This window comes from Beta vulgaris, chromosome 4 (genome assembly GCF_026745355.1).
Source record: "Beta vulgaris subsp. vulgaris cultivar EL10 chromosome 4, EL10.2, whole genome shotgun sequence".
Classification (NCBI taxonomy): Eukaryota; Viridiplantae; Streptophyta; class Magnoliopsida; order Caryophyllales; family Amaranthaceae; genus Beta; species Beta vulgaris.
This window is the reverse complement of record NC_079205.1, coordinates 35,648,675-35,664,863: the sequence shown is the minus strand read 5'-3', so window position 1 is coordinate 35,664,863 and position 16,189 is coordinate 35,648,675. Positions and strand designations below refer to the sequence as shown.

The 16,189-nt window shown below is 41.6% G+C and overlaps 1 protein-coding gene across 2 annotated transcripts; it reads left to right on the top strand.

The window, feature by feature from the left end:
• Positions 1-271: 271 nt before the first annotated feature.
• Positions 272-12,755, top strand: LOC130591259 (uncharacterized). 2 transcript variants are annotated; one of them, XM_057394274.1, is made up of 4 exons: positions 272-1,215; positions 5,448-6,648; positions 11,667-11,723; positions 12,488-12,755. In XM_057394274.1, exons 2-3 carry the CDS (start codon positions 5,454-5,456, stop codon positions 11,696-11,698), a joined length of 1,227 nt encoding a protein of 408 aa, XP_057250257.1. In that variant the 5' UTR covers positions 272-1,215; positions 5,448-5,453; the 3' UTR covers positions 11,699-11,723; positions 12,488-12,755. The 2 variants fall into 2 exon arrangements, with proteins under 2 accessions (XP_057250257.1, XP_057250258.1); XM_057394275.1 differs by lacking the exon at positions 11,667-11,723.
• The last annotated feature ends 3,434 nt before the right edge of the window (positions 12,756-16,189 follow it).

Here is a 16,189-nt window from a genome sequence, read left to right as displayed (position 1 = left end):
TCTCCTTCTCCCACTCCTCAGCCGACTTCCTTTGCCCCTCTCTCTCTCTTTCGAATTTTCTTTTCTCTCTTTCAGATTTCTCTCTTTCTCTCTCGGATTCTCTCTCAAACCCTCGCTGAAGTTCCTCTCGCCTCCTCCTTCTAGTCGCCTGCGGTTGTGCGAACTCAGGCGAGGGTGTGGTGCGAAGGGGTCGAAGGTTTTGTGCGGTTCGAGAGTGTGGTGCGAGCGACGAGGTGGTTCGAGCGCGCGAGGGTTGGTGCTGCGCGTAGTTTGGCTCGAGGTTTGTGCGATTTAAGGCGAGGTTTCGGTGCGGGCGTGTCGAAGGTTGCGCGGGTGTGTCGAGGCTTTCGTCCGCGGGTTCGTGCGGCGTGTGTGTGGTTCGAGTGCTGCGACGGGGGGTCGCGGTGTTCGAGGGTTGTGCGCGAGGAACCGGGGTCGCGTGTGTGAGTTTGGACAGCAGAGGCCACCGGAGTTCCGTCGCCGGAATCTTTGTGCCGGCGAAAGTCAGTGGTATAATTTTGTACTTAACTTAGTATGTCAGTTTATTAATTATTCTTATATTTACTGTTTTCGTAGTTAAGAAAGGTTTGTAATTTATAATTAATAATTAGAGTGTTTAGTAATTTATTAGATTGTTAACTAGTTAAGTTATTGTTCTGTTTTAAGTATAAATTCTGATTAGGTTTGTAATTGGAATAAGTTGAAAGTAGGAAAAGTGTGTCTTATTATTAGTTACAGTTATTTTTGTTTCCAGAGTAACCTGTTTCATGAAATCTGACTTTGGGACGTATGACTCACCCTTTGGACATGGAAGTTACCTTTTTGGACATGGAACTTACTTTTGGACATATGACTTACTCTTGGACATATGACTTACCTTTTGGACATATGACTTGACTTTTGGACATAAGACAGGCTGGACTTATGACATTTTGGATTGGTAAATTAGTGGGCTAATGTTACTAAATAACTTAGTTACTCACTAATTCTGACTTCTAAAAGACGTTAAATTCACTAGATTAGAATTATAACGAAAGTTCTGGAATAAGGTTTTAACTATTGCGTAATTCGAATCGTTAGATCGTTATGGTCTTAGTACGTAGTAGTTGTTAGTGTTATCAAGGACGTAACACTAAAAGCTTTGTTTTAACGATTTAGGTCCCAATTTCATAAGCGGCTCGTTCTATTAAGTCAGCGAAAATTCTCCGTTACAAGGTACGTACGCGTACCAGTTTACTTTCAAAGCTTAGTATCATGTTTAGGTTACAATTCATGTTATTGGAACCTAGTACCATGATAGGGAACATTTGATTGTGATTGTTTGGTTAGACGTTATAACGTGAAATCAATATGATGCATTGAAATATGTTGCATTGAAATGCGAAGTTCTATCGTAGTGTAACATCAGCATTATTAATCTGATCTATAGAGTAACAAGAGTGTTACTAGGGATACACTAGTACAGAATAGGCGATTTGCGTCGGATGTGAGGCGCCTATTTGCGTCGGACATGGGTCCGACGCCACAGGCCTCGACGCAAATGACCTATCAATGGTCTGCGTCGAATGCAGATCCGACGCACAATCACCTATTTGCGTCGCACCTCGTATACGGTGCGACGCAAATTACTATTTTAATAAAAAAAAAATTTATTTTTGGAACTAGGATATCGAACAGGATTGAGAGAAAAATTTACCAACTGAAATCGAACAAGAATAAAAAAAAAATACATAATTTGAGTTCAAATACATAATGCAAACCAAAAAAAAAAAAAATCAACCACTAAAATACAATTCCATAATAATTTTTACAGTTTTGGATCTGAAACACCAGAATATCAAAAAAAAATCAACCACTTATTTTGGATCTGAAACACCAGAATATCAAAAAAAAAATCAAACACATTGATCCCTACATTGACATTCACAATTATCTGGGAATGAAACAAATCATCTTCTTCGTCGCCGCCGGCGAGTCTGTCCACAACGATTCCTCGAAGAAACCACCGACATTAATCTGTCCAAGACGATGAACATTTTTTTACCAAAAAATAATAGAGGAATGAAAGAAAGTAGATCTAAAAAAAATACTGGAAAAGAGGAGAAGGCATAAAATCGCAACAATAATAATCTCAAAAATTTTCAGAAGATCAATGAAAACAACCCATTTTACATAATTTCACTATTTTTTTAATAATAAAATAAAGAAACTCAAAAAAATTCAGCAAACCTGGAATTTAACAACGCGTTCTTTCTTCAATTCTCAATCTTCTCTTTCTTCTCGCGTCGTTCTCCAATTTTCGATCTTCTCTTTCTTGAAACAAACACTCATTTCAGATCTGTTTATTTAATTGTGGAAATGTAGATTTGTGGGAGAAAATTCGTCGAAGTGAAAGAACAAATTAGAAGTGAGATGAATGGGAGTGAGATTTACAGTGAAGAGAGAGAAAGAGAGTTCGAGTACAGTGAGCAGAAGTTTTTATGGAGTGAGATTTACAGTGAACAGATCTTGTTTGAAGAAGTTTGAAGAAAATTCGTGAGTGAAGGAGAGAGAGAAGGAAGGAGAGAGAGAGCGGCGGTAGAGAGGGAAGGAGAGAGATAGTTTTTAGGGTTTTGATTAATGGGTGAGAGAGACGCGATTTTAGAGTATTGGGCCCAATGTGCGTTGGATGGTGGACTCGGTGCGACGCACATTAGGCTCAATCCTCCAAACTGAGCTTACATTATGCGTCGCACACGGAGCTGGGTGCGACGCACAAAGGTAATTTGCGTCGCACTTACATACGGTGCGACGCATATTGCTCGTATGCTGATATGAATATTGATGTTTTGCGTCGATTGCTCTTTGTCATGCGACGCACAAAGGTAATTTGCGCCACTTCCGTGTCTGTGCGACGCAAATCCAGGGACGCAAATCATCATTTTTCTAGTAGTGATAAGATTGAGTTTGGTAATTAAGAGAGTATGTAAATGACTCCCTAAAGTTATAAAAGAAGATTATGGCGATACTTGTAGTTGGACTCCCTACAAGTATAGAACAATGGGGGGAGTGTAGGACTTGTCCTACACTCCTACGCAGGCCTACTGTGACGACAGTAGTGTCCTTATATTTTGATAACTCAAGTAGGCGGAAGGTTCCGTTCGATCTTGGGGGTATGCATACTAAGGTGATGGGTGTGAGACGGAACAAAACCGTATTTGCATTTCATCTAATAGACCAAGTTGTCTATTAAGGATTCAGTAGCCCGTATGATTCTAGTAAGATGACGGTGCCCGTTCGATGCCAAATAATGAAAGATTAAAGGATGTGAGATAACGTAGGTTCATAATAACAGTTGTAATGTATGCATCATTTATGTTCATATAGTTTCAATGGTTCATTACGTACTCAGCATAGCTGACCCTGTGTGTTATTATGTGTTTGTTGTCCTGTGATGAACTATTGATACTTCAATGGGGAGCAGACTAGGTGAGCTGGTGCTGCTGCATGACATCAAGCATATGGGGGCTAGACTGTAGTTTGAAGTTAACTTTTGGTTTGATTATTAATGAATTTTATAGAACATTGTTACATGGTTTGAGTTTGAATAAAGAGGGGTCATCTATGATTCCCGAGTTGTAATTACATTTTCTATTCCGCTGCATTTGGTTTTGAGACAATGAATTTGAGTTACCGTATTTCTAATTATGCCTTGCGTTCCATCGCGGCGGTAACACTCCCAAAGTCGATGCGACGTAGCTTTAGACGTGTATGGATTTTGGGGGTGTTACAAAACTGGATTCAGAGCCAGAAGCTCCTATTTTCAAAGACGTTTTCGAAACGATTTCAAAACGGGTAGTATGGGCTAGGAGCATATAGATCATGTCAATGATTAAGTCATAGGCATGTTATCATTGCACTTTGTTTGTATCTCGAACTTGTATGTACTCTCTGTGTAATTGAAATGGTGAAAGGTTCTTGAAATCTTCAAATGTGACTAGATTAAGAGGGTGTACAAAGATAGGTCTAAATTGATTAGACTCGAAACTTATTTTAGTATAAAAACCATTTTATTGATCGAAATGAACTTGATTTCACTTGTGGATTTCGAAATTAAAATGAGCATTTACCTCTTTACAAAAACTTAGACTATTCTATTTTGTTTTTACTTTCGCAGATGGTTCACGACATAGGCTGTAGGGACTTTTTGATGAAACAAGTAGGGGAAGACTGGGATATGTGGTTCTTTAAAATGAAGTCTGCTATGGATTACAGAATTATACAAGGGGAAGAGTGGTTACGATCTGAGGGCTCTAGGATACACTTCATGCTTCGTTATGTTCCAGATATAGAGCCATATAGATTTGTTCATCGTAGGTATGGGGATATGTGGACTCCAGAAGGGTATTTCAATAGGAATAAGCATACCTACGGATACCAGAACCTCCCTTCCGAAAAGCACTTCCTCACTGACCTTAAATACTGCGAGAATGAGTGGAGGGTTCGTGAGACCAGGGGTCAAAACCCTTCTACTTCATCTGAAGGGGAAAGTTCGAGCAATAGGGCCGTAGATGGGAATTCTGAGAACCCAGGGGTCATACCTGAACCGCCATCAGCACCTGTGGCAAAAGAGGCCAAGATACCAGCCATTTGAGGATGAGTTATTGCCGATGACTTTCAGAATCTTAGGACAGTCACTTACGTCTCTGATGATGAAAGGAACAATAGGACCTTCATTATAGTGTTGGGTGGGGTCCAGGTTGTACCAGGGTTACATGGGGAGGATGATGATGATGAGCCACCTCCACTAGAGGACTACCAGTTGAGGAGAGGACCCTGCTGAGAATGAAGACCCTGTTGAGGATGAGAATCCTGTTCAGGAGAGGATCCCATTGAGAGGAGGATCCCATTGAGGAGGAGGATCCCATTGAGGAGGAGGATCCCATTGAGGAGGAGGATCCCATCGAGGAAGAAGACCCCAGGAAGACCAAGGACCCATACTAGAGGATATATTCTTTGAGGACGGCGAGCCTGAGGCAGATGAGATTGACCTTGATGGAGGGATGGAGGATTCTGGATCAGAGGATGAAGCTCACCGTCTTGGCCCATAGTTCTTTTGAACATATATGTAGGATTAGGATTTTTGTTTTATTTTGATCGTTTTTGTTCATTTGTTATGTTAGGGATAATAAGGCTTGCATGCCGATTAGGGAGTAACATTATTTGATTTATATATATATATATATATAGTATTTCTTTACAAATATTACATTCCCATTTTCAATAATAGTGCATAGTGTTATCTTTTATTGTTAATTGTGGCATCTTATTTTGGTTGATTGTGATGCAAGTCAGTACAGACTTAAAGGTGTTCGCAATATATGTTTATATGTTAAATGTGTATTCGTTGAATAAGTTAAAACAAAATTATGTGTAAGTCACTGAAATAGCTACTATGTTAATTTCAGCGCAGAATGGTTCGATCGGGAGGCGCCCCTGACACCTCTCTTAACATCGAGCAATCGATACGTGACCTAGTACAGATTACAGCCAACTTAGCCCAAGGTCACAGCCGGGATGGGGACCTATCTGAAAAAGTGGCCCGTAGGAACCCACCTATACTAAATGGAAAAGGGGGACCTGAAGAGTTGGAAAACTGGGTTGGGGAATTTGATAAGCTTTTCTTCACCCTAACCTGTCCTGACGAGAAAACAGTGCCCTTAGCTAGTTACTATCTGCAGGGGGATGCCCATTTCTGGTGGACCCAGGCTAAGGACAACCTTCTCAGCCAACCGGGTTTCGGGTGGGAAACTTTTAAAAAGGCCCTAAGAGACAAGTACTACCCTCCGTATCTTAAGAAACAAAAAGCCCAAGAGTTCATGATGCTGGAACAAGGGACCATGTCGGTAGAGGAATATTACCGAAAATTTATTGAACTGATGAGGTTTGCCCCAGAGATTGCCCCTACTGAGGAGGCTAAAGCCTCACGTTTTGAATTGGGACTTACCCTTGACCTGCAGGGTAGACTGGGGGGAGATACATTCACCTCTCTGGACCATGTGTTTGGCAAAGCTGCCCACCTTTATGCTATCAGGAAAAGGGAGGAAGGGGGTAAGCTGGGCGAGAAACGTAAGGATAACCCAAACCCTGAGGGTCAAAAGTTTGAGAAAAAGCACAACGGGAACCAGAATAATCAAAACCCTCAGAGAAATTTTGGTAAGGGACCCAATAATAACCATAATCCCAACAACAACAACAACAACAACAACCGCAACAATAACACCAATAACCGCAGACCTGAGCGTGTATATCGGTGTAGAAAGTGCCCGAACAACCATCCTGGTAAGGATTGTGAGGGTAACAAGGTTGAATGCCGGGAATGTGGGAAGATGGGGCATAGAGCCTATGAATGCTATTCGAAAAACAAGCTAAACCCCAATGGCCAAAGGAAGGGGAACTATGGGGACAAGCCCCGAAACGGAAATGGTAACGGGAATGGTAACGGGGGAGGTAATTACAATGGGAATTCTAACTATTCCAAGCCCGCTACCAACACCAGCAACCAAGTCTCTAATGTTAACAATGCAACTAGTTCCCAAGATAAGGGCAAAGGGAAGCTGTACATGATGACGGCTAGTGAAGAAGAGGCTCGTAGAGACGTTGTCACGGGTACATTTTCTATCAACTCCACTCCTGTTAAAGTTTTATTTGATTCTGGAGCATCCTTGTCATTTATTGCCCATGCAACTGTTAGAAATTTAACATTGGTCGAGTCTGAGTCGATTTCTATGCCTATAGTCATTCCATCTGGGGAGACTGTTAATGTTCTAAAAGATTCCTAAAAGTGCCATTAAAGATAGGTGAGGGATACTTTCCCTCTGATCTGATAGAGTTTAACTTATCAAACCTAGATATCATTCTGGGGATGGATTGGCTTGGGAAGTACAGGCTAAGATAGATTGCGATGCGCAAAAAGTGGAACTAAAGGACCCTTCGGGAAAAGAGTGTCATATAGGAGGTACCTCGAGAACCAGGAATTAAAGTTATCAATGCGTTACAACTTAAGAACTACGTAGACAAGGGTTGGCCCCTATTTATGTGTTCAGTGAGAAGAGTGGAGGATGATCCGTTAAGGCCTGAAGATGTGCCCATAGTCCGAGAATTCCAGGATGTCTTTCCTGAGGAAATACCTGGTATGCCTCCAAGGAGAGATGTAGAGTTCACCGTTGACCTAGTACCTGGGACTGGACCCATTTCGAAAGCCCCGTATCGGATGGCTCCGGCAGAAATGAATGAGTTAAAGAACCAGTTAGAGGAACTTCTAGAAAAGGGTATATTAGACCTAGCATGTCGCCATGGGGAGCACCCGTCTATTTGTGAAAAAGAAGGATGGTAGCTTGAGGTTATGTATAGACTACCGGGAGTTGAACAATGTCACTGTGAAAAACAAGTATCCATTACCTAGGATTGATGATTTGTTCGACCAACTTCAGGGTGCGGGGATGTTCTCCAAAATTGACTTAAGGTCTGGTTACCATCAGTTGAGGATTGTTGATCATGATATACCTAAGACTGCCTTTCGAACCAGATATGGCCACTATGAGTTTACGTTATGCCTTTTGGGTTAACCAATGCACCTGCAGTTTTCATGGACCTTATGAATAGAATTTTCCGACCCTACCTAGACAAATTCGTCGTAGTGTTCATAGACGATATCCTGATCTATTCTAAGAACAAGGAGGAACATGAGGATCATTTGAGGGTCATTTTGCAGACACTTAGGGACAACCAACTTATGCAAAGTTTTCGAAATGTGAATTTTGGTTGGAAAGAGTGTCATTTTTGGGTCATTTTATCTCTAAGGAGGGTGTATCAGTCGATCCTGCGAAAATCAAAGCCGTGAGTGAATGGCCTACTCCAAAGAATGTCACGGATATACGAAGTTTCTTGGGTTTAGCCGGTTACTATAGGAGATTTGTGAAAGACTTCTCCAAAATAGCAAAACCTATGACAAACCTGATGAAGAAGGATTGTAGGTTTACCTGGAATGAGGACAGTGAGAAGGCCTTCCAAACACTCAAAGAGAGATTAACCTCAGCCCCTGTCCTAACCTTGCCTAATGGGAACGAAGGATATGATGTGTATAGTGATGCATCCAAAAATGGGTTGGGTTGTGTTCTGATGCAAAACGGGAAAGTTATAGCTTATGCGTCCCGACAGTTGAAGCCATATGAAGTCAATTACCCAACACATGACCTAGAACTGGCCGCCATAGTATTTGCACTCAAAATCTGGAGACACTACCTCTATGGGGTAACCTGCCGTATCTTCACCGATCACAAAAGCCTTAAATATATCTTCACCCAGAAAGACCTCAACATGAGGCAGCGCAGATGGTTAGAGCTCATCAAGGACTATGACTTAGACATCCAATACCATGAGGGTAAAGCCAACGTTGTTGCTGATGCGTTAAGTCGCAAGTCTAGCCATAGCCTGAATACATTAGTCGTTGCCGACAAACTTTGTGAGGAATTCTCTAGACTTCAGATAGAAGTTGTTCATGAAGGGGAGGTAGAAAGATTGCTGAGTGCCCTAACCATCGAACCTAACTTCCTAGAAGAGATAAGGGAGTCAACCTGGGGATGTGAAACTTGAGCGAGTCAAGGCAAAGCTTAAGGAGGGCAAAGCAGAGGGGTTTGCGATCCATGAGGATGGAGCATACGATATAAGGGTAGGTGGTGCGTGCCACAAAAGTGTGAAGAGCTGAAACAAAAGATAATGAGCGAGGGTCATAACACGACGTATTCTGTCCACCCAGGGGGAGATAAGTTGTATAAGGACCTCAAGAAGATGTTTTGGTGGCCTGGTATGAAGAGAGCAGTAGCTGAGTTTGTTTCCAAATGCTTAACATGCCAGAAAGTCAAAAGTGAACACAAGAGACCTCAGGGAAAGATTCAACCCTTAGACATTCCGACATGGAAATGGGACTCGATCTCCATGGACTTCGTTGTCGCCTTACCTAGGAGTCGGGGAGGCAATAATACCATTTGGGTGATAGTGGATAGACTAACCAAGACAGCAAGGTTCATACCTATGAAAGATACGTGGAGTATGGAAGCCTTAGCCAAGGCTTATGTGAAAAATGTCATTCGATTGCATGGAGTACCCACAAGTATAGTATCAGATCGAGACTCTCGATTCCTGTCAATTTCTGGAAAAAGGTCCAGGAAGCATTTGGTAGTGAGCTATTAATGAGTACAGCCTTTCACCCAGCTACCGATGGTCAAACAGAACGAACTATTCAGACCTTAGAGGACATGTTGCGAGCATGTGCTTTAGAATACCAAGGGTCATGGGAAGACCATTTGGACCTCATAGAATTCTCATACAACAACAGCTACCATGCTAGTATTAAGATGGCACCATTTGAAGCGTTGTACGGGAGAAAGTGTCGTAGCCCTTTGTGTTGGAACGACATCAGTGAGACGTAGTGTTAGGACCTGATATGATTCAAGAGACGATGGATCAAGTGCGAGTCATTCAAGAAAAGATTAAGACTGCACAGGACAGGCAAAAATCCTATGCGGACCAGAAGCGAAGGGACGAAAATTTCGAAGTTGGGGAAAAAGTGTTGCTTAAGGTGTCCCCAATGAAAGGAGTGATGCGATTCGGGAAAAAGGGGAAGCTAAGCCCTAAGTTCATAGGACCCTATGAGATACTGGCGAGGGTAGGGAAAGTTGCTTATCGCCTGGATTTACCCAACGACCTAGAAAGGGTCCATAACGTGTTTCACGTATCCCAACTCCGGAGATACGTACCTGATGCGTCACATGTCCTTGAACCTGAAAACGTAGAGATAGACGAAACTTTGTCCTATGAGGAGAAACCTGTCCAGATCCTAGACCGCAAAGTGCGAAGTACGAGGAATAAGGACGTCAGAATTGTCAAGGTGTTGTGGAGAAATCAAACTACCGAGGAAGCCACATGGGAAGCCGAAGATGCAATGCGTCTGAAGTACCCTGAGCTTTTCCAAGAGGTACGTGAGTTACGGGGACGTAACTTTTCTTTTAAGGGGGGAAGAATGCGATAGAATTTCGCGCTTTCACCCTAAAGTATGTTAATTATGTTGATTATGTTAGTTATATGCTAGTTATGTGTGAAAACTGCTTATCTATTGTGTGAACGTTAGAAAACGCTTGTGAAATTTGGGACTTAGAAGTGCAAAAGATCGTCGTTAAGACGGGCTACCTCAAAGTTTCGGGACGAAACTTCTTTTAAGGGGGGAAGCCTGTAATACTCCGTATTTTTTAATACTAATTTCGTACTAATTAAGAAAATATAAAAGAATTAATAAAAAGGTATTTTAATTTATTTACAAATTAATAGGAATAAATTATTGTTAGATGAATTTGTTAGGAATTTTCGGAGTTTTAAAAGAATAACCTAGTCTTCACTTGACCTAGGGTGACTATCTTTTGAAGGGAGTATAAAAAGAAAAGGAAGGGAATTTCAGAAAACCCTAAAAACCTCTCCTTCTCCCTCTCCTCAGCCGACTTCCTTTGCCCCTCTCTCTCTCTTTCGAATTTTCTTTTCTCTCTTTCAGATTTCTCTCTTTCTCTCTCGGATTCTCTCTCAAACCCTCGCTGAAGTTCCTCTCGCCTCCTCCTTCTAGTCGCCTGCGGTTGTGCGAACTCAGGCGAGGGTGTGGTGCGAAGGGGGTCGAAGGTTTTGTGCGGTTCGAGAGTGTGGTGCGAGCGACGAGGTGTTTCGAGCGCGCGAGGGTTGGTGCTGCGCGTAGTTTGGCTCGAGGTTTGTGCGATTTAAGGCGAGGTTTCGGTGCGGGCGTGTCGAAGGTTGCGCGGGTGTGTCGAGGCTTTCGTCCGCGGGTTCGTGCGGCGTGTGTGTGGTTCGAGTGCTGCGACGGGGGGTCGCGGTGTTCGAGGGTTGTGCGCGAGGAACCGGGGTCGCATGTGTGAGTTTGGACAGCAGAGGCCACCGGAGTTCCGTCGCCGGAATCTTTGTGCCGGCGAAAGTCAGTGGTATAATTTTGTACTTAACTTAGTATGTCAGTTTATTAATTATTCTTATATTTACTGTTTTCGTAGTTAAGAAAGGTTTGTAATTTATAATTAATAATTAGAGTGTTTAGTAATTTATTAGATTGTTAACTAGTTAAGTTATTGTTCTGTTTTAAGTATAAATTCTGATTAGGTTTGTAATTGGAATAAGTTGAAAGTAGGAAAAGTGTGTCTTATTATTAGTTACAGTTATTTTTGTTTCCAGAGTAACCTGTTTCATGAAATCTGACTTTGGGACGTATGACTCACCCTTTGGACATGGAAGTTACCTTTTTGGACATGGAACTTACTTTTGGACATATGACTTACTCTTGGACATATGACTTACCTTTTGGACATATGACTTGACTTTTGGACATAAGACAGGCTGGACTTATGACATTTTGGATTGGTAAATTAGTGGGCTAATGTTACTAAATAACTTAGTTACTCACTAATTCTGACTTCTAAAAGACGTTAAATTCACTAGATTAGAATTATAACGAAAGTTCTGGAATAAGGTTTTAACTATTGCGTAATTCGAATCGTTAGATCGTTATGGTCTTAGTACGTAGTAGTTGTTAGTGTTATCAAGGACGTAACACTAAAAGCTTTGTTTTAACGATTTAGGTCCCAATTTCATAAGCGGCTCGTTCTATTAAGTCAGCGAAAATTCTCCGTTACAAGGTACGTACGCGTACCAGTTTACTTTCAAAGCTTAGTATCATGTTTAGGTTACAATTCATGTTATTGGAACCTAGTACCATGATAGGGAACATTTGATTGTGATTGTTTGGTTAGACGTTATAACGTGAAATCAATATGATGCATTGAAATATGTTGCATTGAAATGCGAAGTTCTATCGTAGTGTAACATCAGCATTATTAATCTGATCTATAGAGTAACAAGAGTGTTACTAGGGATAAGATTGAGTTTGGTAATTAAGAGAGTATGTAAATGACTCCCTAAAGTTATAAAAGAAGATTATGGCGATACTTGTAGTTGGACTCCCTACAAGTATAGAACAATGGGGGGAGTGTAGGACTTGTCCTACACTCCTACGCAGGCCTACTGTGACGACAGTAGTGTCCTTATATTTTGATAACTCAAGTAGGCGGAAGGTTCCGTTCGATCTTGGGGGTATGCATACTAAGGTGATGGGTGTGAGACGGAACAAAACCGTATTTGCATTTCATCTAATAGACCAAGTTGTCTATTAAGGATTCAGTAGCCCGTATGATTCTAGTAAGATGACGGTGCCCGTTCGATGCCAAATAATGAAAGATTAAAGGATGTGAGATAACGTAGGTTCAGATAACAGTTGTAATGTATGCATCATTTATGTTCATATAGTTTCAATGGTTCATTACGTACTCAGCATAGCTGACCCTGTGTGTTATTATGTGTTTGTTGTCCTGTGATGAACTATTGATACTTCAATGGGGAGCAGACTAGGTGAGCTGGTGCTGCTGCATGACATCAAGCATATGGGGGCTAGACTGTAGTTTGAAGTTAACTTTTGGTTTGATTATTAATGAATTTTATAGAACATTGTTACATGGTTTGAGTTTGAGTAAAGAGGGGTCATCTATGATTCCCGAGTTGTAATTACATTTTCTATTCCGCTGCAGTTTGGTTTTGAGACAATGAATTTGAGTTACCGTATTTCTAATTATGCCTTGCGTTCCATCGCGGCGGTAACACTCCCAAAGTCGATGCGACGTAGCTTTAGACGTGTATGGATTTTGGGGGTGTTACAAGGTGCGACACATATGGCTAAAAGATCTACGTTGTTTCCTCGTACGACGCATATCATTTGCGTCGAGACATGTGCCATCAGACCTAAGTCCGACGCAAATAGGGGTCCCAGGTCTGAAGCAAATCGCCCTTTCTCTATTAGTGCCTGGCATATACACAGGCCTAGATCCCAAAAAACAACTACATATGATTGGATGATGTGTACCCCCAATCATTTCCTGCCACGTGTCATGCTTCCATTGCTTAGCCAATCAGGTGTCCTTAAATTAGGGTGATCTCAAGGTATAACAATCACTCCAAACACTATAAATAGTCCTTGAAATCAGGAAAAATGTACCTTATTCCAGTGTGTACTATTACTCTGTGAAAACTCTCTATACTTTCTCTCTCTAAACTTTCCCTTTTTACTCTTGATATTTGACTTAAGTTTCGGAGGGGGAGCCACCACCCAAACCTCAAGGGTGGCTCCTTTTTCGCATGTTCAGGAACGAAGCTCAGGTTCGGGATTATTTGACCGAGATATCGTTGCACAAGTCTCTATCGAAGAACCTGCTGAGGAATAGCAGTGTATTTACTAAGCAAGTACTACGTACCATTTTGCGCTGTCTGTGGGGAGACACAACGATGATTGACTGTCACTCATCCAATATACTCCCTTCGTCCCAAAATATAGTTTCCATTTCACTTTTTTCACGGTAATTTATGCAACTAGAATTTAAGAGGAATAGTAAAGATTTTTTGTTTATTTAAATAAATGTTGTATGGGAAAAGATGATTTTAGGAGAGAGAATGGAGAATAATTGGTGAAAGAGCATTAATTGTAACAATTTGGTTGAATAAACAAAGGAAAAAGCAAAATTCAAGAAGCAAATAAATGATGGGACATGGTTTTTCTACACAAATTACGGATAAATGTGGAAATAAATATGGAATATTTCGGGACACCCAAAATGGAAAGGAGAACTATATTTTCGTATAGAGGGAGTAGCAAGAAACCGAAGTTTTGAGGTTCGAGTAGAAGACACAGTGGATAATGAAAGGCCGCCTCGAGGAAGGTATATGCCTCCGACTATTGTCAATGTTCCTTGACAAAATCGAGAGCCTGATATTCAGTAAAATCTTAAGCGTCCATAGCCTATAGAGGCACCAAAGGACGTCTGTTTAGACAATGCTCCTCCAGAAAGAACAATGAAGATTAGGTCTGCTCTTGCCCCCAGCTTGAAGGTTGAGTTAGTAAGGTTGTTACAGGAGTTTGAGGATGTGTTTGCCTACATTGTTGAAGAAATGTCGGGAATTGATCCTGAAGTAGCAGTTCACAAGCTGAATATAGATCCAAGTTTGAAGCCGGTTCGTTAGAAGAACATGCACTTGGGTCTGGCCAGGAATCAGGGAGTTGACCAGGAAGTGCAGAAATTATTGAAATCTAAGTTCGTTCGGGTGACTCATTACACGGATTGGATAACAAACATTGTCATGGTGCCCAAGCCCAATGGCACATAGAGAATGTGTGTGGATTACACCGATCTTAATAAGGCCTGTCCTAAGGACAGTTCGCTATGCCTAAGTTAGACCGGTTAGTAGACTCCACGGCTGGCCATGCATTGCTGAGTTTCATGTATGCATATTCTAGCTAGGTTCCACTAAATCCCTATGCGGCCGAAGGATCAGGACAAAACATCATTTATCACAGAGAAAGGGCTTTATGGCTAGCTATGGATGCCTTTCGGCCTTCAGGATGCACTAACCACCTTTCAGCAGCTAATCAACACAGTTTTGCAGCTGCAGTTGGGAAGAAATATGGAAGCTTATTTCAATGATATGATAGTAAAAAGCCGACAGGAGCAAGGTCATATTGGAGACTTGAGAGAAACCTTTGAAACCCTAAATTCAAATTGAAATTAAATCCCAAGAAATGTGTCTTTGGATGGTAGCAGGGAAATTCTTAGGGTTCTTGGTCGATCAAACGGGGGATAGAAGCTAATCTTGAGAAGATCCAGGCAATTTTGAATATGACATCTCCGTCAAGATTAAGGAAGTACATCGTCTGATGTGGTGCTTAGTAGCCCTTGGACGATTCTTGTCCAAATCAGGTGATAAATGTCATCATTTCTTCTCAACAATCAAGAAAAAAGCCATGTTTGAGGGGATAGAAGAAGCTGAACAGACGCTTTAGCAAGTAAAATATCACCTCTGTCATTGCCTCATTTGGTCAGTCCAGCCGAGGGAAAAAAATAATTTGTATACCTAGCCGTGTAGCCTCAAGCTGTAAGTGCCATTTTGCTTGCTGAAAGAGAATCCATACAAGTTCCAGTGTACTTTGCGAGTGAGGTGCTCAAAGACGCGGAGTGTAGGTATTTGCTGGTAGAGAAGTTTGGGTTCGCACTGGTTATGGCCAGCAAGAAATTGAGACCGTACTTTTTGGCCCACAGTATATTAGTCTATACTAACCAACCTCTAAAGCAAGTATTGGAAAATATGGAAGCCTCAGGACGAATGCTCAAGTGGGCGGTAGAGTTGAACATGTTCGACCTAACTTTTGAACCCAGAAAGGCGATCAAGGGGCACAGTTTGGTAGATTGAATAGTTGAGCTTACTCGGCCAACTATAGAACCTATAATAGATCCAACTGAAGGAAGGAAGCACTAGCGCTCATGGTGGATGGACCGACTACCGTCAATGGGTGTGGGGCAGGATTAATTGGCAGTATCCAGAAGAAGATAAGTTTGAGTATGCACTAAGGTTCCAATTTTAAGTGTTCAATAATAAAGTCGAGTATGGAGGACTTATGGCTGGGATCAAAATGTGCAAAGCGGTTGGAGCTCTAGAGATTGAGGCTAAATAGGGCTCTCTTCTAGTCGTTAGTCAAGTCAATGGAGACTTCAAATGTAAAGAGGCATCTATGAGCAAATATATGCGTTTGATCAAGGATGAGATCGAGCCCTTGACACGATTTGTTCTTGAACAAGTTTCAAGGTCAGAAAATCACCAAGCAGATGCTCTCTCAAAATTGACCAGCTCGACTGACTGTGATGCACCACGAACAATATTTTGGGAGGTAAAACCAAAAATGAGTATTGATCAAGAGCAAGTGATGTTTCTCAGCCGCGGGGGAGTTTAGATGGAGCCTATTATAGAATTCAAGAAAACAGGTCGGCTACCTTCTGATCCTGTAGAAGCTAAGTATGTGAAAGCAAGAGACAAATGATTTGAGCTATGAGATGAGACTCTCTACAAGAAAGCAGTCAACCGTCCTCCACTAGTAGAATAAATGCTTATTGTTGCGGTCAAAAAGTGGCCTATTGCTGCGGTTTTGGGCGCGCAGCAATTATGGGGGCGGCAATAGGTAATAATTATATTGCTGCAGTTTTAAACCGCAACAATATTTGAACATATT

Bases quoted from the DNA above. Each gene is read 5' to 3' on its own strand.
- LOC130591259 (XM_057394274.1), top strand. From the start codon at position 5,454: ATGGTTCGATCGGGAGGCGCCCCTGACACCTCTCTTAACATCGAGCAA. The intron at 6,649-11,666 runs GTACATTTTCTA...TTAACGATTTAG, and splicing joins TCGTAGAGACGTTGTCACGG to GTCCCAATTTCATAAGCGGC.